This window comes from Nicotiana tomentosiformis, chromosome 2 (genome assembly GCF_000390325.3).
Source record: "Nicotiana tomentosiformis chromosome 2, ASM39032v3, whole genome shotgun sequence".
NCBI classification, from domain to species: Eukaryota; Viridiplantae; Streptophyta; class Magnoliopsida; order Solanales; family Solanaceae; genus Nicotiana; species Nicotiana tomentosiformis.
Genome location: NC_090813.1, coordinates 194,721,136 through 194,744,022, shown reverse-complemented (window position 1 = coordinate 194,744,022; position 22,887 = coordinate 194,721,136). Strand labels below are relative to the sequence as shown.

The 22,887-nt window shown below is 35.7% G+C and overlaps 1 protein-coding gene, 1 long non-coding RNA gene and 1 pseudogene across 2 annotated transcripts; 2 read left to right on the top strand and 1 right to left on the bottom strand.

The window, feature by feature from the left end:
- Nucleotides 1-11,737: 11,737 nt before the first annotated feature.
- Nucleotides 11,738-11,813, bottom strand: LOC117276682 (U6atac minor spliceosomal RNA; annotated as a pseudogene).
- Nucleotides 11,814-12,034: 221 nt separating this feature from the next.
- On the top strand, nt 12,035-13,335 carry LOC138905905 (uncharacterized). The gene is made up of 2 exons (XR_011413599.1): nt 12,035-12,239; nt 13,198-13,335. It is a non-coding gene; the product is annotated as an uncharacterized lncRNA (long non-coding RNA).
- A 602-nt stretch (nt 13,336-13,937) lies between these two features.
- Nucleotides 13,938-15,181, top strand: LOC117279347 (NAP1-related protein 2-like). The gene is made up of 2 exons (XM_070194419.1): nt 13,938-14,038; nt 14,113-15,181. The coding sequence occupies exons 1-2, from the start codon at nt 13,991-13,993 to the stop codon at nt 15,004-15,006; spliced, it is 942 nt and encodes a 313-aa protein (XP_070050520.1). The 5' UTR covers nt 13,938-13,990; the 3' UTR covers nt 15,007-15,181.
- Nucleotides 15,182-22,887: the final 7,706 nt, after the last annotated feature.

Here is a 22,887-nt window from a genome sequence, read left to right as displayed (position 1 = left end):
CAGTTCCGACTTTGTTGAAGCAAATGTAACGATGACGTCAGCACTTGACAAGAAAATATGCTCCATTGCTTCAAACGAGCTACTCTTCATTTTAGTCTGTTTTAAAATTAATGATTCATTTCTAAATTTAAAAATAATTTAACTATAAACTCTTTATTTTACTCATTTTATTCTCAATAAAAAGTTTTTTATAACCACATAAATATTATGACCTCACAAAACTTTTACCTTTAACCTTTTAACACCACATGTTTCAAAGCTCATCTAAATTGAAACGGAGGAGTACTACTACCACCTTAAAAAATGATTAATGTCAAAATTTTAGAAAAACAATAGAGTAGAAGAAAAAGAAGAAGAAACAAACAAAAAAATTGTTAACTTAATGAAATTTATTCCTATAGATAATAATTATTAGAATCGCACAATATAATAATTACAGTGACTTGTTTGTTTGTATAATATATTATCATATTTGCTTGCACATTTATAATTACACAGTTTAATTATTTTACACAAGAAGAAGCTAGTTGTGGGCTTCGATTGCCATAATATTCTAACAACGTGGGTGGCACGCAGTGAATCTCGAAAATTGATCTGTGGATCGGGACAATGGGACACATGAAACTTAGTTCGAGAGAGAGACTCGTGAATCGTGGTAGTGAGCCACGTGGAATTTCGTTCGAATGGGAGATTGTTGGGCGTGCGAATAGAGTCCCACATTGATAGCTGAAAAGATTGAGAGAATACATATAAGGTGTAGGGATATCTTAATGGTGTGTGACCTTTTGAAAAAAACCGTGCGGGCTAGTCCAAAACAGACAATATCATATCATGTTAAGAGTATCTTTTGGCTATTTTAACCCAACATATTGTAACTTGTTTGTTTGTTATAAAATATTTATCATGTAATTTTCATTGCTGTGTTTGATTGCACATGTGTAAGTATACAACTTATTATTTTTTTATTTTCAATAAACTATAACTATCAAAGCCAAATATAATATAAACGTCATTCATTGATCTATCTAGAATAGTGATATTTACTTGCTAAATTGTTTATCTAACTTGTGGTGAATCCAGGACTTTTACATATTTGGATTGAAACTTTGAAATATAATAACTATAATTTTTAAGAAAGATCATCATCATACTATAGTATAGTAAAGATTTATGATGAAATTATTTTACTAAAACATCCTTCAAAACTTGAATGATCAAATTACCCAAATAAATTATTTCTCATTAAATAATTATTTGCCACTATCGGTCATTTCCAACTATTCTAACGTATGTACTTAATGGGATGGGAAGAGTTTTTCACTTTCTAATTAATTATTCTCCGCCTCTTGATATGTCACTTTCGTTTTCACCAATATAATTATTTTTTCTTCATGTTGTTATTGATGGTTGTTGCTGGTTCTGGTGTGACCGGACCTGCGGCTGGTTTGCACAGGTGCGATGGTCGCAGAAGTGGCCAGGGAAGCTTTGGACAGAGGCCGTAGATGCGGACATGCTGGCGCAGAAGTGACCCAACGCGTGCAGAAGCGCGACCGCATATGTGGTTTGCAAGTCGCAGAAGCGACCACAATCGCAGGTGCGAGCTTCTTACGCAGAAGAGGAGGTCGCAGATGCGGCTATTTGACCGCAGATGCGGAAGGCGCTGGGCAGAACCCTTTAAGTTCGAGGGTTTGATATTTTCACCCATTTTCAGATTTTGGATCTCGGTTTGGGCAATTTTGGAGAGGAATTTTTTCACACAACTTGGGGTAAGTGTTCTTGACTCCCTTGTGATTATATTTCATGAATTAATCTTCATTTTTGGTGTAAGATTATCGAATCTTCAAGGAAAATCGAAGGAAAATTCTATAATTTCATAAAACAAATTTTCGAGTTTTGAATATCGATTCAGAGTCTGATTTGAGTAAAATTAGTATGGTTGAACTTGTAATTGGATGGGTTGTCATATTTTGTGAGTTTTATCGGATTCCGAGACGTGGGCCCCACGAGCGATCTTTTTGAGTGTAATTTCGGATTTTGTAGGAAAACATTAGTATTTTGATATGGAATTAATTCCTATAATTGTGTGGACTGAATCAAATTAATTGTGACTAGGTTAGAGCCGTTCAGGAGTTGATACGCGCAGAATGGAATTTCTGGAGCATTGTTTAGCTTGCTCGACATTGAATTCGTCTTGTTCGAGGTAAGTAATTCTTCTAATCTTAAAGCTGAGAGTATGAACCCTGACTATACGTGTTATGTGTTTGGTGTTGGGGTGACGCACATGCTAGGTGACAGGCGTGCACCATGTGAACTGTGACTCCATTAGTTCTATGGTACTGTGTTGTTACTTGAACTTATTTGTAATCATGAAATCTCTACGTACTAGAGTTATCGAGCTGTGATTCATGTTAGAAGCCATGTCTAGGCTACATGCTTATTCTGTTGGGACCCATTGAGGTCATTACTGTTGTTGAGTTATTTGTTTACATTGCAATGTCATACTCAGTCATATTCATTCATTGTATATCATATCTCAGTCTCTGTTGTTATTTATTGATACATTATATCATCATTTTTGGGTTAGGTCCATGACACTGTGAGCCTGTGAGAGATAGAGACTGGAGAGATTGATGACTGAGTGAGGCCGAGTGCCTGATTATGAGTGACATCTATGGGATCGGGTTGTACGCTGCAGTGGTTATACTGATTTTTGATAGAGCTTGGGCTGAAGGAGCCCCTCCGGAGTCTGGACACACCCCCAGTGAGCGCGATTGATTTATATTGAGGGATGGATCTTACTTGGACATGGATCTTGTCCGAAGCATTTATACATGGGGATGGATCTTCCCCACGGGCTGGATTGGCCCTACTCGGTACTGAGTGACTGATGATCAGTTGATGTGTATATTTCAGGATGGATCTTCCCTGGGCCGGATTGACCATATACAGTACCGAGTGATTGAGCATGATGAGTGGAATGTGTGAGATAGTGAGATTGAGTAATCTGAGAATGTGAGTACATGAGTTCATCTCTGAGATACATTACATTGACATGCACACATGACATACATGTATAGAGATGTATTTTTTCTCATGTTGTATAGTATCACGTCATTCATGACTTCTCATACATATTGACCTACGGGCATAGTGATGCATTTTCCACTGGCTATCTGGAAAGAAAATGAAACATCTTATTTATTGTTGAAAGGATTTTTGGGAGAATTACTATTTTCAAACTTACTTATATTTTTGGCAACTTCGGTAATTGACTTGGGATTTTCACTGATATACTTGAAAGGCAGAACTATTTTCAGAAATCATGATTTAGCTAAGTATTTATTCTTTGAGTTACTTCTTTTATTACTTGCTTTATGTTGTTGTGAACACTTGTTGGTTATTAGAGTTGGACTCTGACCTTGGTACAAGCTCGTCACTACTTTCAACCTAAGGTTAGGTTTGTTACTTATTGAGTACATGGGGTCGGTTGTACTCATACTACACTTCAGCACCTTGCGTGCAGATGTTAGCTGTTGATGTTGTTGTGTTCGTTGGGAGCTGGATCTGAAGATGTACCTGCGTTCCGGTTGTAGTTGCCTCTTGTTCATGATAGCCTTAGATTCATAAAACTCTATTTATGTAATTTTCAAACAGATGATATATTTACTTCATACCAGCTTTGTAAACTTTATTCTTAGAAGCTCATGATTTGTACTACCAGTCCTTGGGGAATGTATAAGATTTAGATAATTTCTTTTGCTTAATTATCTTGTTAAATTACATTGGAATTGGTTAGTTGATAATTGGCTTACCTAGCGGGTTGGGTTAGGTGCCATCACGACTAGTTGGATTTTGGATTGTGACAATTGTAGAAATAAAGTGTCACATATGGGCACAAATTTAGGGTATTCGAAGCATATCATAAGTATGAGAAGGGTAGGTGAACTTTGAATGCCTCACAGTTAACGAATGAGATACCAACAGATGCTAACATTCAATGATGCATACCAATGTATGCGTGGATGAGATAGGTGGACTTAAATGGGTAAGTAAGTAAAATTAAGGCATGATATACACAAAGGTGTACCTTGAAAAGGTACAAGAAGCAACAAAGGTTACCAAAGGAGGTAAAATGATGTGGAATGACAACCTTAGGTTTGACTAGTTAAGACTCAACTTGTGGGAATTGAGAATTTTCAAATGTAAGCTCCAAATTACTTATGCATGTGTCAAGTGGAGCGATTAAACTAGGATTTGATGGACCCTTATGAATTATGAGACATGAACGTTTGAAATAATGTATGAGGCAAAGTAATTATTTATGACAAGTTGTCAATACTATATATGTTGTGGGAACTGGGCTCCAAATTATAAGAGTTTACTTTTATCTTTCTCAGAGCAATCTGATCGCTTAAAACCTAAGAGCTTGAAAATGGTAAGGGTACGTGTGGGAGTTGAGAGGTTACAAGTGTCCAAATATTATAGAGTGATGCATTAGAAATCCCTAACATATTATGCATGGGGATGAGATTGAATATACTATGGAAGTACAAAAGAAATTACTGTATGATGATCGGGTACCCACGAACTAGATTCCATGAATAATGGAAAATATACAAGTACTTATATTAATTGCACGAATCATGATGATGTAAAGATGAGATATTAACTATAGTTAAAAATATTTGTTAGGATGACGACATGAAGTTGGATTGTACACTTTTTACATATAGCATTCTGAAAATGGTGTACGTTATGGAAAATTGTATGAATGTTATATGGGTTTAGTATGAAGGAGTCGTACTTGTTAAAATACATAAGCATGGAATGCGAGGTGTAAGGTGGTCGCACTTGCTAGAAAGGTATTTCAGCATGCATTGAAGGGTATAATGTCAAAAAAGGGGATTCTGAAGATAAAACGAACATGAAAGGTGATATGCTAACCATATTATTGTTGTAAGAACAGAAAATGATGATACTTAGCAACATGAATTGCGGTTAGAAGTATCATAATACTTTAGTATGGAAAGGAACAAGGAAATCTTAAACGAGAATAACCGTTATATCCTATTTTTCAAAACAAAAATCAATACAAGTGTAATGACGAAATAAGGTTGGGGTTTGATGAAAAAAAATATATTTATTAAGGAAGTCCAATCATAGAGAGATTTTTGGTTTATTTGAAGGTACTTTTCAGGTACTACTTGACGTATGCAAGACTAAAGAAAATGCATGCATGTATAATAGTGATGTGGGAGCTATGTATAGTAGCTATTATTGATATTGAATGGTATTCATATATGTTACTAGTTAAAAGTTTCAAAGATTCACACTTGATGCACTTGTGGTATATGTACGGCCTAGTGGGGACAAGATGGTACATTATATTGTATATTGTTATTGGTGCCCGTGTGGGGGCTTGTTCTGCATCGGTTAAATTTTTTTCGATAGTCCCAATTACAAGGGAAACTCTGCCAAAATTCTTAAAAATTTATAAAGGTAGCCAAATTTTGAGGGCCTTAAATAAGTTGAGATTTTGGAAAGAAAGTATAAGACCTATATAATTAAAGTCAATAAGTGCATATGCATGGTGGTTGGAGATAAAAGGATGGTAAATCTATGCTTAGAAGTGACTTGCAAAACATTCTAGGACGAATGTTCTTAAGTGGGGGAGAATGTAGCACCCCAAAATTTTTTGAAATACTTAAGCGCATTTAAGAAATTTGATGTGTGTTAATTATTATTTTGTATGCAGACGAGGACTATTAATATGATAAATATTAATTGGATATGATAATAAGTGTACGAGGTGTATTTGAAGTGATATAGGGCACAAGGAGAGCCCTTGGGACAAATCAAGTTGGAAATTACATGATAGAGGTAATTTTAATGCTTCAAACTCGTTTATTATGAGTAGTTAGAAGTATTTGAAGTATTTGTTACAAGTTTTAATGGTTGAAAGATTGGATTATAAAACTCTAGTTCATGGCATGAATAGAATTTTTGAGAAGATAAGTATTAATCTTGGCGATGAAATTGATGAATACAATGAATCTATGGAGTTATTTGTTAGCAAGAGTTGGAAATGATCAACTAAGTAATCACTCAAATTATATATTTTGCAAGTGTTGATTATGAAAGACGAAGAATAGTAACTTGGTGGTATTGGACAATTGATGTAGTATCATTAATGATTTCAAATGGTATTAAAATATAAGAATGAAGTTGAATGGTCTAGCTTGTAAATCTATTTGGCTATTTGAGTTGTTGGAGGCTTGTAGCCAACTTATGAGCCATATATGGATATTGATCAATATTTTAGGTCATATTTTAATGTAATTAGGATATCTAATTGTAGATATCGACTTGTTGGTGATGTTTGGGCATTTTAATAAATATTGGAATGATGGAAGAGGATTGAAAGCTTGTGGGAGTTAATAAAGCGAAAGCGAGGTAAGTTGATTAAAACTTACTCTTCTTGAGGGACTTTCACTAAAAGTATGTTTAAAGTTAATACTTAAGTTGTTTGCAAATGTGCTTTCGTGCTTGTGGGAACTAACATGTACGGATGTCTCCATGTACTAGAATATTATGTTGCATATGTAGTGTCATGCCATTTTATAAAATTTTATTTTAAATCTTGTTGGAAAAATGACACCCAAGGTAAATGTTATAAGTTTTTATCAAAACTTACGTATTGACAAGAGTATACTGCTAAAGATAAGTGTTCATGGAAAGTATTTCTTTTGAAAATTGACGAACAGAATAACACTTGTGGTATCTTTTAAAGATTGATGTTAAATTGCTAAAAGCTTTAGCATGTAAAAGGTTGTTTATTTAATTTTTGTTTAAATGATTTAGATTTTCTATAAATGCTATGAGTTGATAAAAATAGATCCTTTGAAGCTACTATGCTATGAATCTATTTTTGAAGTATCAAATATTTTGGGAGTTACTTGTGTTCACCGAGATTGACTTCGGATATATTGTGTTCGTTGTCATGAAACTACTCGTGCCGGTATAGGCGCAGATGGCTACTTTGTGGTATAGACTACGGCAGAGTGATCTCCTTCGAGAGAGTATTATTTTGTGCTATTAGTAGCATAGCTTAGTCGATTCGTACGATACTACGATGAGACGACCTGAGCAAGTAGGGTATATGATACTTGCTGCTAGGTACATAATCTAGTTGACCTTCTTATGTCGGTGATGGTATAGTACTCCCAGTGAAAGGTAAGGATGATTTTCTTATGTCTAGGTCTAAGGAGCCGAATATGATTTCAATAACTAAAAAAAAATGGAATGATTTTGTATGATTTTATCCAAAATCTTGGATTGATGTAAATATTTTAAAAGTTTATATTGTGGTTTATATTTTACTTGTCTTTTATTTAAAATGACAAGGTCATGAATTGATAAAACTTCTTATCGTTTTATATCAAATATTGATGCATTATTTTTTTTTATAAAGTTTGTCTCAAAAACTTAAGTAAGAGAGAGTCTATGACACTTATTGAGTACCGATGTGGTGTACTCAGCCTTTAGGCCCCCCCTCCAGGGTCCCCCTTACTGTACATATTTCAAGATGAGGTATGATACGTGGCATGCGGTCAGGTCTAGGATGACTCTCTTTCCGAGGTATTATGAAGCACCACTTTTATTTCGTGGTAGCTATCATGTATATTCTTATTTTCTTTTGTTGGAATTACTCCAAGTGTTGGTTATGTTCTTTGGTATAGAGGCTCCATAGATAATTGTGTTGGATTATAAAAAATAGGATTGCGGACGTCATGCATAAATGAATAATCATTTAATTTGATTATATCATTTTTATGAAAAGTTTCATGTATGATTTTGGAAATGAAAAATATGTTGTGACTTGATCTGAAAATGTATAAGATTCTCAATTGGCTTCCGCAATTATACTTGGTCTTGACATATGGGTTGGTTCACTTGGGTCGAGTAGTGTGCCGAGTGCCGGTCACGTGGATTAAGGTCGTGAAAAACACGGCCTCTGTGGGTCCATACAGTGCCAACACATAGCCTAAACATGATTTCTAACATGATTTACAGTTCAATATTTTTATAACACATGGAGAATATACATATAACAACAGATTATTCAACTATATAGTTCCATAAAATTGACCAAGTTACAATCCTACGGTGCACGCCCATACGCCCGTCACCTAGCATGTGCGCTACCTCAAAACCAATCACATGACACATAATACGGGATTTCATACCCTCAGAACTAAATTTAGAACTGTTACTTACCTCAATCTGTGCAAATCCCTACTCCAACACGTCCTTGCCTCGCGAATTGGCCTCCAAATGCCACGAATCTAGCCACAAACAGTTCGATACAATAAACACAAGCTAAATGAATCAATTCAGCAAGAAAATACTAAGTTATTAATCAAAAGTCAAAAGTCCCACTCAAAAGTCGACCCCCAGGCCCACGTCTCGAAATCCAATAAAAGTCATAAAATCCGAAAGCCCATTAAACCACGAGTCCAACCATACCAATTTTACCAAAATCCGACACCAAATCGTCACTTAAATCCCCAAATTAAACTCTCCAAATTCCTAACCTCAAACTCCCAAATTACATCTCAAAACCACACAATCTAGGCGGGAAAATCAATGGGGAAGCATAATTATTGAATGAATTAAACCACAAGTGATTTACCTCAAGAATCTCTTCGAAATCGCTCTCACAAATCGCCTAAGACCGAGCTTGAAATGTCCGAATTGAAGAAAATATCGGAAACCCTCGAATTTAAACAATACCCAGGCTTTTCGCACCTGCGACAACTTACCCGCACCTGCGGCTTCGTAGGTGCGACCAAACCATTTGCTCCTGTGATAGGCTTCGCGCCTGCGGACACGCATCTGCGAGCACACTGCTGCTTCTGCGGAGCCAACTCCCTTTCCCATTTTCGCTTATGCGTTCAATACTTCGCACCTGCGACCTCGCAGGTGTGGGCAAGCTCGTCGCACCTCCGAGCACTGCACAGTTTCACTCCTGGTCTCTTCTACGATGGCTGGTGTGCACATGCGGTGTCGCACTTGTGATCAAAACCCTCGCAGGTGCGATTGCACGAGACCTGGTGCTTCATCAGTCCTTCAAACTCCAATTACGATCCGTTAACCATCCGAACTCCACCCGAGGCCCTCGAGACCTCAACCAATTATACCAACAAGTCCTAAAATACGATACGAACTTAATCGATCCCTCAAATCATATCAAACAATATCAAAAATACGAATCGTACCCTAATTCAAGCCTAATGAAAACTAAGGAATTCCAACTTCTATAAACGATGCCGAAACCTATCAAATCACGTTCGATTGACCTCCAATTTTGTACACAAGTCATAAATGACATAACAGACATGTGAAAATTTCCAAAACTGGATTCTGACCCCGATATCAATAAAGTCAACTCATAGTCAAACTTCCAAACCTTCCATTTCTAATTTCTGCCATTTCAAGCCAAAATCAATTACGAACTTCAAAATAATTATTCGGACACACTCCTAAGTCCAAAATCACCATACGGAGCTATTGGAATTATCAAAACTCTATTCCGAGGTCGTTTATACATAAGTCAACATCCGGTCAACTATTTCAACTTAAACTTTAAGTCTTGGAACTAAGTATCTTAGTTCATTCCGAAACTTCCCCGGCAAATCACATAATCACAATTGAGCATAAAATATTCAGTAAATGGAGAAATAGAGATGTAATACTCAAAATGGGGCTTTAAAGGCAGTTTCTAGATTCGTGCTTTGCAATTATAATAAATACTGATTGTCTAGGATCACTATTTATTAGTTTGAGCTTACATGTTTTCCTTTAAATTTTACGTAACTCATTATATACATATTTTAATATTGTTTATACTATTTTAAAATATTTTTACTGATTAGCATAGGATTCACGTGCAACGCACGTGTCCAAAAATTAGTTAAAGATCTAAAATCACAAACTATCCCATAATTGGAAAAAAATTTATACAAGGGAAAAGAACGACAGAGAAATTATTAAATAGCTAAATTATCCAGGAAAATTATAGATCTATGATTACAATCTGTACTTTGTTGTAATAGTAAAAATAAACAAACTCGGAAGCTACAAGGTACTAATATTGCATACGCAATAAGAACAAAAAGGAAAGGAGAGAAGTAGGAAAATAAGACTATCTATAAACGGAAGGACTTACAATGTAGAAGGAAGGAATGGAAGAGCAAGAGTCTTCCCTTTTAAAGTACTAATTTTAGGTTAAGCGTGTTACACATATCCTTATCAGTAATTATAACTTTTTTAATATATATTATTATTATTATTATTATTATAATTTTATTTAAGCTGTCAAATAAAAATAAAAGAAATAATTCAAGTTTCTAAAAATTATGAAGGTTATTATTATTATTATTTTTTAAAAGATTGGGTAAGATCCACCGAGGTGGGTAGCCTTAACCGAATGTGTCTGATAACAGGTAGGGGTGTTCAAAACCGAACCGAAATCGAAAACCGAACCGAAATCGAAGCTTAATGGCTTATTGGTATCGGGTTAACGGTTTAACGGACGGGGAACAGATTGAATTTTTTTTATTAACGGCTTATCGGTTTGGGGGCGGATTATTCAATTTTCTTAACGGATAATCCGTTAACCCGTTAAGAATATATATATATATATATATATATATATATATATATATATATATATATATATATATATATATATATCAAAAATCCTTCCACTTCTTCCAGCTATTAGCTTAGCTTATTCTCCCACCCTACAATAAGATTGTTTAAGCTGCTATCTATGGTTCACCTCTACTTTTATTTTTTTAAACTAATGCATGTTGTCTATATTTAATAGAAGAACAGTAGTGTTGTGCCACAACTTTTATCCCACAATATTGACGATAATACTGTCTTGAATTATGTTCTGGGGAAAGAGCGCATTTGCGTTTTCTGTAAATTATTTCCTGCTTATAATCCATCCCTATTTCTATACATAACTGCTTTTTGCTTGGTGATGTTTGTATGGTTAATGATATAGCGTGAAATGCCTGGTTGAGAGTTTAAGTTAGAAATTTGAAGCTGTTGTTTGAACTTTGAAGCTGCAGAAATTCAAGCACTGTTAGGCGTTAGCTGTAGGCCAAACATTTCTGTGTAGACTTCTCACTTATGAATTAATCATTTTGAAATATCTATTATGGACTCAATTTGAATATAGACTGGAATTTTCTATTCTGAATTAATATGCTAGGCGTTAACAGACATATGTATGTTTGGACTCATGTAATGTAGTCTGCTTTGGGATTTAATAGTAGGCGTTAACAAACATGTATGTCTGGACTCATATGTAGTCTGCTTTGGGATGTAATGTAGCCTACAATGTGTTCTGCCTTTTTCACTCTACAACACATGACACACTACATCATTCTTATGTAGGCGTTAACAGACATGTATGTCTGGACTTAATGTGTAATTTCCTATTCTGAATTTGTATGCTAGGCGGTCAACAAACAATTAATGCACGCAATATAGATTGCATTAGGCCAATAAACCGCCCCATAACCGCCCGATAAGAGCTAAACCGATACCAATCCGCCTGATATCTTATCGGGTGGCTAGCGGATTAATACATTTAAAAGCCGATAACCGTTAAGCCAAACCGTTAAGAGTAATTAACCGCCCAATCCGCCTGATAAGCAGCCCTAATAACAGGTATAGTCTGAAGACTGTTCACGTCCTTGTCAGGGGAGATACCAACCGTCTCTCCTTTCTAAACTCAACAAAGTGCTAAATATTAGAAAAATATTTGAATGACAAATTATCTAATGAGAATTTTATTTTAAAATCTCAATTACACTCAATTTATATTGATCAACTAATAACTTGATCACACAAACAAAGGAAACAAAAGGAAAAAGCTTATCTCTTTGAATAAATAACGGTTCATGTACCCCTATTAATATAACTAGAGAAGACAAAAGTCTCTACTGCAATTATTTGCCACCATTTCTTGAACTCTACTATAGAACCCCAAAAGTTTTCTTTCAATTTCTGGTTACGAGGTTCATCTGATGTTTTATAATAGAAAGCGGAGGAGTGAAAATCAAAACCAAGTTCTGAGTTTGACAAAAATGAGAAGCTTATTAATAAATTAGTGTGCAATAGGACGTCATCTATCTATAATCCGAGGACATTTCAAAGGACAGGTAATTTAAGCATTGTTGTTTGTGGGTCATTCTTCTTTCCCATTTCTTAGGTATTTATCTTGTAAAAGAATGTCTGAATTACTTTGTTGATACGATTACGAAATGTTTGGCAGTACGTTGTATTATAATGCTGAATTTTTTACATTATTGCACTTTTCATGCTTATTAATTATTTTTTTCTCAATACTCTATAGCAAGTCCTCTAGATAGTCACTGCATGCAATCCCTTGACAAGAATTCCATCTGCATAGGATTAAGCCCTGTTCTGATATTGGTATGGTTTGAAACTTTGAATTAAGTCACTAATAAAATTTAAAGAGTTCTCTAGGAATTAAGATGGGAAAAAAGGTTTGCTTTAACGGTTATGCAAGGTGCTTACTTTTTCTAAATTAGTAGTTATGCGCGGTTTCTGTACTCTTATTGTTGCGTTAGTGGTGCTTTGACTCTTTTTTTTTTTGTGTGTGTGTGTGTGTTTATGAATTGCTTGTTTGTTTTAGTTTGTAAGAAGTTATTACATGTTATAGAAAGGAGAGATGAGGTCTCCAGTTTGAGGATGTTGTGATCAATGCCGGTAGCAGAGAAGGTGGTGGTGATTGTGTGCACTTAGTCTTAGTCAAACATCTTTTGGGCTGAAGATATGGTAACGTCGCCTGTAATATACAGACGACTCCATTAAATTTCTAATACTTCATCTTCGGAAATTTAAAACACGTTGGACCAACACATTGAGTACCAAGTGTACTACTCGAATGTAGTAGGGGGCATGCATTGATCATGAGTTTGTTTCTTTTCGATTAGCATTCTTTTCTTAATCATATATAAATAAATGTCCAACTTGATTCGAACCATAAGAGGGAACATGACAAAACACGTCAAAGAAGGATTCAGGGGTGAGCATCTGTCATATGCAAAGATCATATATTAAACAATTGCTTTCGTTTTCTTCCCATCCGTACAGGTGAGCAAATATTCGGCTGATTTTCTCCTTTAATTTGTTTCGTTGAATATATCTTTCTCTAACACAAAAATGGAGGCATATGAAGGAGGCCGGTCGAGCTCAAATAATGAAAAAACATCACAAGGGTATAAGTGGAAAGGAAGAGTTCCGGAACTGGCTACTAAGAAACGCCTTGAGAAAAACAAAAAGAAGCAAAACAAAAACAAGAAAAGAAGGGTTATTGAAGAATTAGCAGAGTGTGTTGGGGATAACAAAGAGAAAGATGAGCGGGGAGTTTGCGGGGAGCATCAATATCTGTTAACAACATCACTAGATAACATTAGCTATAACGTGTTGGATTGGGAATCTGTCATGACGAACATGGCAGAAGAAGTGAATTTCGTGATCAAAACTATGGTGCAACTGCTAGGGGTTAATAAAGAGGTGGCTCTTCTGCAGTTTGAACTACTATTGAAGAGCTTGCATATCCGCAAAGACTACATATTGCTTATTCTCAAGGCTTTGAAGAAGGTACGATCGAATAGTCCTTTCTTTAAGTCAAAGAGGAATGTTATCACATTATAATAATTATGTGTTTATCAGTATGTGAAATATTACTATGTAACATGGAAACTTTGAAAGTGAACCATTCTCTTTTGTATGATTGTGCTGATTAGTTATAACAACACTTTGATCTTTTTCTTCTGCTGGATGACTTGTATTATCTTTATATGCACTAATTGAACTTGTTTTTTAGGAGTATGTTTCTGAAGAGGAAGAATATGAAGTATTGAAGAAGATTTGGGATGTGAAAATGGAGCATGTGCAACTTATTAGGGATGAGCATTTTAATTTGATTAAGGTAACCTTCAAGTTTTGTATGTCATAATAATACAAATTAAGTTACAAGACTTACTGGTTTGCTTTGTGGATCAGATGGGAGAAGAAAAAGGAAATAAGAAGCAGAAAATGGCAGAGAAAGCAGAAGATGAGGAAAACAACAACTTTGATGGAAAGCAGTTGGTTCTGTGCATTGAAAAATTGCAAGATATACAAGACAAGCTCGAGAAGATTAATGAAGAAGCAAGGGATGAAGTGTTGAAAATAGCACAAAAGTTGAGTCAGATCCGCAAGCCAGTGTATGAGAAGCGAAATCATATTATTAAAAGTATTCCTGACTTCTGGTTGACGGCATTCCTGAGACATCCTATTCTTTCTGAACTTGTAAGTACAGAAGAGGACCATAAGATTTTCGAGTTTTTATGTTCTATCGAAGTGGAAGACACTGAAGATTTTAAATCGGGTTATACCATCACCTTCTACTTCAGTCCAAATCCCTTTTTTGAAAATACAATGCTGTCGAAGACTTATACCTTCCTTGAAGATGGACGACCTAGAAAAGTTACTGCTTCCACAGTACAATGGAAAGAAGGAAATGGAGTTGTTCCCCATGCTGAGGAAGGCTTCTTTAGGTGGTTCAGTAGTGAAGTCGATCAGAAGTATGATGAGGTTGCTGCGATAATCAAGGATGAGCTATGGCCGAACCCTCTAAATTATTTTAACGAAGCTGATGAAGAAAAAGATTTTCATGAGGCAGACAAAGGTGGTGATGAGATAGTGAACGACAGTGAAGATGATGGCAATGAGGAGGCCGATGAAGCTGATGAAGAGGATCTTGAGGCTGCAGGCGGAAGTGGCAATGAGGTAGTAAAGGACAGTGAAGATTACGATGAGGAGGCTGATGAAGAGGATCTTGAGGCTGCAGACGAAGCTGGTGATGAGGGAACGGAGAGTGAAGGTTCTCATGATGACTATGATCTAGGAGGATGATAATGAAGATATGATGAAGCCGAATTTACTCTTATACAGCCACTCCTCTTTCTGAGTTCGATCCCGTCAAATGTTTTCTTCAATAGGTCTGTTTGGTGTCTGTGATGAGGCTTTAGATGTTTGGAAAAGAACGTACAGAACATTATTGATAGCTAAATCTACATCCTCTTTTGAACCTGCTTGTTTTATCAAGTTTGAGCTTTTGGTTCAAAAAAGCATATTGTCCAATTGAAAATATTTCTCATACCATAATTCAGGCTGTGATGCATGGTCACACAGCCAAGTTATAACACCAGATTTAAGAGAGCATGTATCAGCTGTTTTTTGAGGATATATGGTCATCAGCTATGTAGAAAACAAACCTTTAGTTGAATATTGAGTCGGAAGGAATTTATAGAAAAAAAAAAAAAAAAAAAATCGCCAATTGAACAAATTCACTATTAAGAACAAGTACCCCGTTGCCGCGTATTGATGATCTATTTCACTAGTTGCAGGGTGCTAGGGTGTTCTCTAAGACCGACTTGAGGTCGGGGTACCATCAGTTGAAGATTCGGGATTCGGACGTTCCGAAGACTACTTTTTGGACTAGATATGGTCATTATGAGTTTCTGGTGATGTCCTTCGGTTTAACTAACACCCCGGCAGCATTTATGGATCTGATGAACAGGGTATCCAGGACATATATTGATTCGTTTGTCATTGTCTTCATTGATGACATTTTGATCTACTCGCGCAGTAAGGAGGAGCATGAGCATCATATGAGAGTAGTGCTTTAGATATTGCGGGAACAAAAGCTATATGCTAAGTTCTCCCAATGTGAGTTCTGGCTAGAGTCTGTAGCATTTTTGGGGCATATTATGTCGGGCGAGGGTATTAAGGTTGATCCCAAAAAGATTGAGGCCGTTCAGAATTGGCATCGTCCTATTTCGGCGACTGAGATCAAGAGTTTTTAAGGTTGATCGGATGTTGACTTATGTGTAAATAGTTTCAGAATGGAGTTTTGATGGTTCCGATAGCTCCGTTGGGTGATTTCGGACTTAGGAGTGTGTCCGGATAGTGACTTGGAGGTCCGTAGTTGATTTAGGCTTGTAATGGCGAAAGTTGGAAATTGAGAAGTTTGACCAAGAGTTGACTTTGTGCTTACCAGACTCGGATTTTGGTTTCGGGAGTTAGAGTAGGACCGTTGTGTCATTTATGACTTGTGTGCAAAATTTGAGGTCAATCGGACTTAATTTGATAGGTTTTGTCATCGATTGGAGAAGTTGGAATTTTTTTTATTTTCATTAGGCTTGAATTGAGGTGCGATTCGTGTTTTTGATGTTGTTTGATGTGATTTGAGGTCTCGACTAAGTTAGTATCGTATTTTAGGACCTGTTGGTATATTTGGTTGAGGTTCCGGGTACCTTGGGTGGATTTCGGATGGTTATCGGAATGGAATTTAATTTGGAGAAATGGCTGAAGTTTTCTGGTGTCCCTGTCTGGTTTCCTTTTACGCGGTCGCGTAGGCTATTTTTGGGAAGTGGAGGTTTGTTCTATGCGATCGCAAGTCTTGGGTTGCGATCGCGTAAGCTGGAGGAAGCAGTGCATCGTGAACGCGTGGGCTAAGCCGCGTTCGCGAAGAGGAAGTGAGGCAACTGGGTTCCGCGTGGTTGTTATTCGCGAACCCGAAGAAGTGTTTGCGATCGCGTAGTTCTGTGATGGTTATTCATCGCGTTCGCTTGGATATTTATGCGATCGCGTAAGGTTAATTTATTGGGCAACATAGTTTTTCTTTGCGATCGTGAAGCATTTTCCGCGATTGCGATTAAGGACATCTGGGAAGAACTTAAATATTTCAAAAATGAGGGTTTGAGTCATTTTACATAATTTGGTTTTGGGAGCTCGAATTGAGGCGACTCTTAGAGAGATTTTCAAGGGAGTGATTGGGGTAAGTGATTCTTACTTGGTTTTGGTTAAATTACATGAATATATCTTTGATTTCATCATTTAATTAGTGATTTGGGGTGGAAAATTTGGAAAAAATGGAAAAAAATTCTTAGGCCGAATTTTAGAGATTTGAGCGAGATTTTGGTATCGGATTTGAGTAATTTTGGTATGGTTGGACTCGTGGTTGTCACACCTCCTTTTTCCCCGGGGAATAGGAAAGAAAGGAGTTTTTTCAATTTAAGTGACATTATTCGAAATGAAATTATTTATTTAATCAGAGTCGCCACTTGGGATAATTTCTGGTGTCCCAAGTCACCGGTTTATTTGAAATCCCAAATCGAGGAAGTTTTGACTCCGAATTACGGTCCGCGAACACAGAAGACCGCATAAGGAATTCTGTTAATCCGAGAGAAGGTGTGAGGCACTCTCGGATTCCGTAGTTTTAGCACGGTCGCTTTAATCATACCTGACTTAATTAAATTATTTAATTACTTATTTTTAGAACCTATGTACATTTATCTTTTTACCGCTTTTAATTGCTTTATTATTCGTAATTATGAAATTATCTTGAAACGAATCACGCGTACGTGTATTCATTTTGTTTGGTATGTCATGAATCATGTCACGTGTACGTGTACACAATTAATAACACTTTATTATTTTTAAAATTATTTTGTCAAAGTTGCGCGAACGCATTCTTTGCCTTTAATTTGGGAAATCGTACCTATGTCACGCGAACGTGTACATAATCACGATAATTGATTGGTTAACACGCGCCTAAAGCATACTAGCGTATTTAGAGTATTTCATTTATCTATCTTTTTTATCCGAGACATTTAGTTATATATATATTTTTTTACTTACTACAAGGAGTCTAAAATTAGTTTCTTACTCATTTCGCTCTCTCATAATCTTTTAGCACTTGAATTATAGGAGATTAAAAGAGTTTGAGTTAGTTAGCTAATTAATTACTTTGGAATGCAAGACTTGATTATTACGCCTAAGTTATTTTATAAGACGAATCCTTGACATACTTAATTTCTCATCGATTTAAGCTCAACCTTTAATTCTTTATTAATTCAAACCTAAACTTGCTAAAAATATTTAAGAGCAACTAAAGTTTAATCATCTTTTGCAATGTTTTTTTAAAATTATCACTATGATTGAAATATTTAATATGTTACTGTTACTATTACTTTCTAAAGATTTAAAAGTAAAAATTAAGCAAAGAAGTAAAATTAACTAGCTAAATCATCTTAAAACTAAAACACATCCAGAATATTTAATATGTTATACTAGAAGGACATTCACATCACATATATACTAATTATAGTACTTCAACCTATACTAAAGTTTGCAATTTGCAAAAAAAGAAAGTCCTTATGCGAAATTTTTTATGGATTTCTACGTTGAAGGTAAATCAGTTTTATTATCATTATTTTTATGATGCAAAATTGACAACTTTTTTAAGGACTAATGGAGACCTCTGAATTTATATATATATATTTTCTTACCCATGTTAAGAAAATATAAAGAAACGAGCAAATTGTGAATCTTCTTATTAAAAAATACTTTATCCTTTTAGCTAAAGGACCATCTCAACTTCTGAACGAAAATTAAATCAAACAATAGGTATGAGATACCTTAGCAGTACTTTAAACAAACTTTAAGAATGATATTCTCAGTTTTATTTAACAATCTTTACGAAAACTAGTGAAAATCATTATATGCTAGAATATAAAATAATAAATACTTAGTGTTGTATAATAAAATACTTCCTATAATTAATTTTTAACTTTAATAGCAAATGAGTATTCAACTAACTATAAGTTATTTAGTACTATCTAGGGTATCGGAATCACGTTAAAAAGAAACTAAGGAGATAAGTAAACAATAAAAATAATATTAAATAAGATAAACATCACATTAAACATTACAAACACACAAAATACATACAAATTAACAGGCTGAAGAAACAAAGATAGAGGATATGAACCTTTGCAGAAGCTTTCAAGAATATAAAAGAACACCTAGCAATTACAAGAAAACGAACAAAGACAGCAAACGTAACCCGGATCCGAAACTCGAAATCGAAACTTCGTCTCTGTCAAAGAAAAAAAAAACTTTTTCTCTTGATCCTTCTCACTTAGTTCTCTGTGGAATATAATCAATGGCTTCCTCTCCGTATATGTGAAAATCCCCCTCTAATATAAAGTGTATGCCAACTATATATAGAATGTGTGTGCCTTCAAAGTGATGAGTGGAGCAGGCAATAAGATGTGAGGGAGATGGGGATGATCGTGTGTGTGTGTGTGTGTGTGTGTGTGTGTGTGTGTGTGCAACGTGTGTGTGTGTGTGTGAAGGGAAATAGGGATATGGGGTTGGGACGTGAGGAGTGCTGTGTGTAGGTAGTGATTAGTTAGATTGAAAATTTGCTAATCTTTTGGTTTTAGTTTTGTTTTGTTTTCCTTTTTGTTTCTCTTTAAAAGATAAAATATAAAGATAAGATAATTAACTAACTAATTTTTAGACTAAAATAATATAGGCAAACTAAATTATTATACTAGACACCCAAAATATACTAAAGCTAAGCTAACTTATTTACTATAATTCTAATTAAAAGAAATCATATATTTTTATAAATTTTCCTTTTCTATTTATAAATAGAAATAAAATTTATACTATAAGCATGTGAATATTTTTTTTTTTTTTTGTAATTTTGACTTTTCTCAAATAAAACTTAAAAAATAATATAAAATTTTAAAATATAAAGATTAGACCTAGAAAAAATATTTACACTAAAATAGTATAGAATTCAGGTGTGGTAAAAAATTAGTTGTTCACAGCATGCCCCTCTTTGCTTGGAAACATGAAAAGTTTTCAGGTGAAGAAAATGAACAAGGTGACTGATTTTTGACCTCACTATTATTTAATAAGGAAAAGAAGATAAAAGAAATATATGTGACCGAGCCTTGGCTTTAGGCAGCCTACATATCTCGGGTTATAAGGAAATCAGATCACGTGTAGTTCAAGTGGAAGAAGAGTGATAGAGTATGCTTAGATGGAGAATCGAGCGAAGTTCCGTCGAGGTTCTGGTCCGCGGTTCCTACTATTACAGCAAAATGAATAGAAAATTACATACTCTTAAAATCTAAGAGTTACAAAATTCCTATCTAAAAGTCATTTCGAGTCTAGTCTTGATTCTTGAGTTGCTTCTCCCATTGACTTTAGACTGAAACTTGATACTCCCGATGTAAAAGACTATGAAATATTCTCATAGGCCTGCTTTTTGATCAGGTGATAAAAAGATGGATGTTGAAATCCTATGTCTTAGCATGCATTATGTCAAAGCTGGTTCGGCTGGTATTGAGATCAAACGTTCCACTTTCTCTGGCGAGAGATGGAATCTTATTTTTTGCACATCCAATCCGTACTTTGCAAAAACAACCTGCAAACCATCAGAAACAAACAAAAAATTTATGCCCCAGTTTGCTCTAGGAAATTTTTGTGAGTTATTGAAAATTCATTAAACTATATTTGCTATTGCAGAATAAAGAATTGAAAAAAAAGACACATTTTTTTTTGAATAATAGGGGATGTCGTACCCTATGTTAATAAAAAGGAAGGCAACCAGGGGATGTAGTACCCTATGTTGACAATAAGATGAGGCTCGTGGCACTCTGAGATGCTACTAGGGAATGTCGTACCCTATGTTGGCAGAAAGTAAGGCAGCCAGGGGATGTAGTACCCTGTTTGGCAATAAGGTGAGGCTCTTGGCACTCTGGGATGCTACTAGGGAATGTCGTACCCTATGTTGGCAGAAAGTAATGCAGACAGGAGATGTAGTACCCTGTGTTGGAAATAAGATGAGGCTCATGGCGTTCTGAGATGCTACTAGGGAATGTCGTACCCTATGTTGGTAGTAAAAATGAGGCTCGCGGCACTCTGGGATGCTACTAGGGAATGTTGTACCCTATGTTGGCAGAAAGTAATGCATCCAGGGGATGTAGTACCCTGTGTTGGTGATAAGATGAGGCTCATGGCATTTTGAGATGCTACTAGGGAATGTCGTACCCTATGTTGGCAATAAAAATGAGGCTCGTGGCACTCTGGGATGCTACTCGGGTATGTCGTACCCTATGTTGGCAAAACGATGAGGCATGTGGCTCTCTGAGATGCTACTAGGGAATGTCGTACCCTATGTTAGCAATAAGAAATGCAACCAGGGGATGTAGTACCCTGAGGTGAAGATAGGGTATTGATTCCCTATAATGAAACTAAAAATAACATGATTACATGTATATTGGAAGAAAATCAAGTATTTGAGAACTTCACTTGGTGGTGTTTGTCTTTTCATGAACTGTTTCCTAAAATTGTTATGTTCTTGTTCTGAACAAAGAAAGATTCGTTAGTTTTAAAATGGTGGTCAGTTTGTGGCCTTGATTTCTTGGGTGACTTGACCTCGAGTCCATTACACTTGTTAGAAAAGTTGACTCTGTCGATGGTCGTACAAATCGCCGGGAGATTCTGTCTTTACTTTCTGGAGATCTTCTTTCTCAACATCAAAACCAGACTATTTTGCGCCTATCACCACTTGTGTTTATGATGCAAACAACCTTGCTCCCAAAATAACTTTTAACTGAGTAACTTTTGTTGAACCTTGAAGCATTGTTCATTCCTTCAAGCCTTTTGTTCGTCAGGAAAAATCACAGATGGCTTTATGCCTTTGCCCATACGGTTTATGCCCAGCAATCTTTGCTTTATATAATGGAAAAACTGTAACTAATTTTGCGGCCTTTTCTTTGCTTTGCTTTGACAAAATTAGACTGAAAGAGACTCAAAAAAGTAATGCGAAAGAAAATAAGAAGGTGAACTAATAGGTATTACAACTTAATCAAGAAGTGTCCATTTCAGAGGAAAGAATAAGAAAGGACTTATCTGGAGGAAATATGCTGACTTCAATGAACATGACATGCACTTTGGACTGGATGCCTGATCCGTTTGAACCGTCTAATTCTCAAAATCTATTGTAAACTTAACTTTGAAACTAAGTTCTTTGCCTTGACCATGCTTGTGTCGGGATGTACGAAGCCTTAAATCGATCAATGATGCCCTTTGTGGGTTTTCACCAATTGACCTCTCTTATTTGCCTTTCTCTCAACTCACAATTGCCTTATAGTGCCCGTGAAGGTTTTCACTAATAAGACTCTCTTATTTATTTTTTCTCTCTTCAATGGCTGAAGCATTACCCGTAGTATACTGACTTAGCATTCTCGAAAGTTGATCAGAAGGTCTTAGCAGGGAAAGGTAATGGTTCCAAAAGTTATAATTCAGCAGGTATGACTGCTTCAGTTCCATAAACCAATAAGTAGGGTGTTGCGCCAACTGATGTACGAAAAGTTGTCCGGTATCCCAAAAGAGCAAAAGGTAGTTTCTCATGCCATTGTCTAGACCCTTGGATCATCTTCCTAAGAATCTTCTTGATGTTCTTATTCGCAGCTTCAACAGCTCCATTAGCTTTGGGACGGTAAGGAGTAGAATTGCGATGCTCAATTTTAAATTGTTCACATACCTCCTTCATCAGATGACTATTCAAATTAGCAGCATTATTTGTAATAATGGTTTTTGGAATACCGAAATGACAGATAATGTTGGAGTGAACAAAGTCTACTACTGCTTTCTTGGTAACTGCTTTCAATGTAATAGCTTCCACCCATTTGGTGAAGTAATCAATTGCAACCAAGATGAATTTGTGCCCATTTGAAGCTTTTGGCTCGATTGGGCCAATGACGTCCATTCCCCAAGCAACAAAAGGCCAAGGAGCCGACATAGGATACAACTCTGAAGGAGGCGAGTGAATCAAATCACTGTGAATCTGACACTGGTGGCACTTGCGAACAAAACGAAAGCAATCTCGTTCCATATAAGCCAATAATATCCTGCCCGAAGGATTTT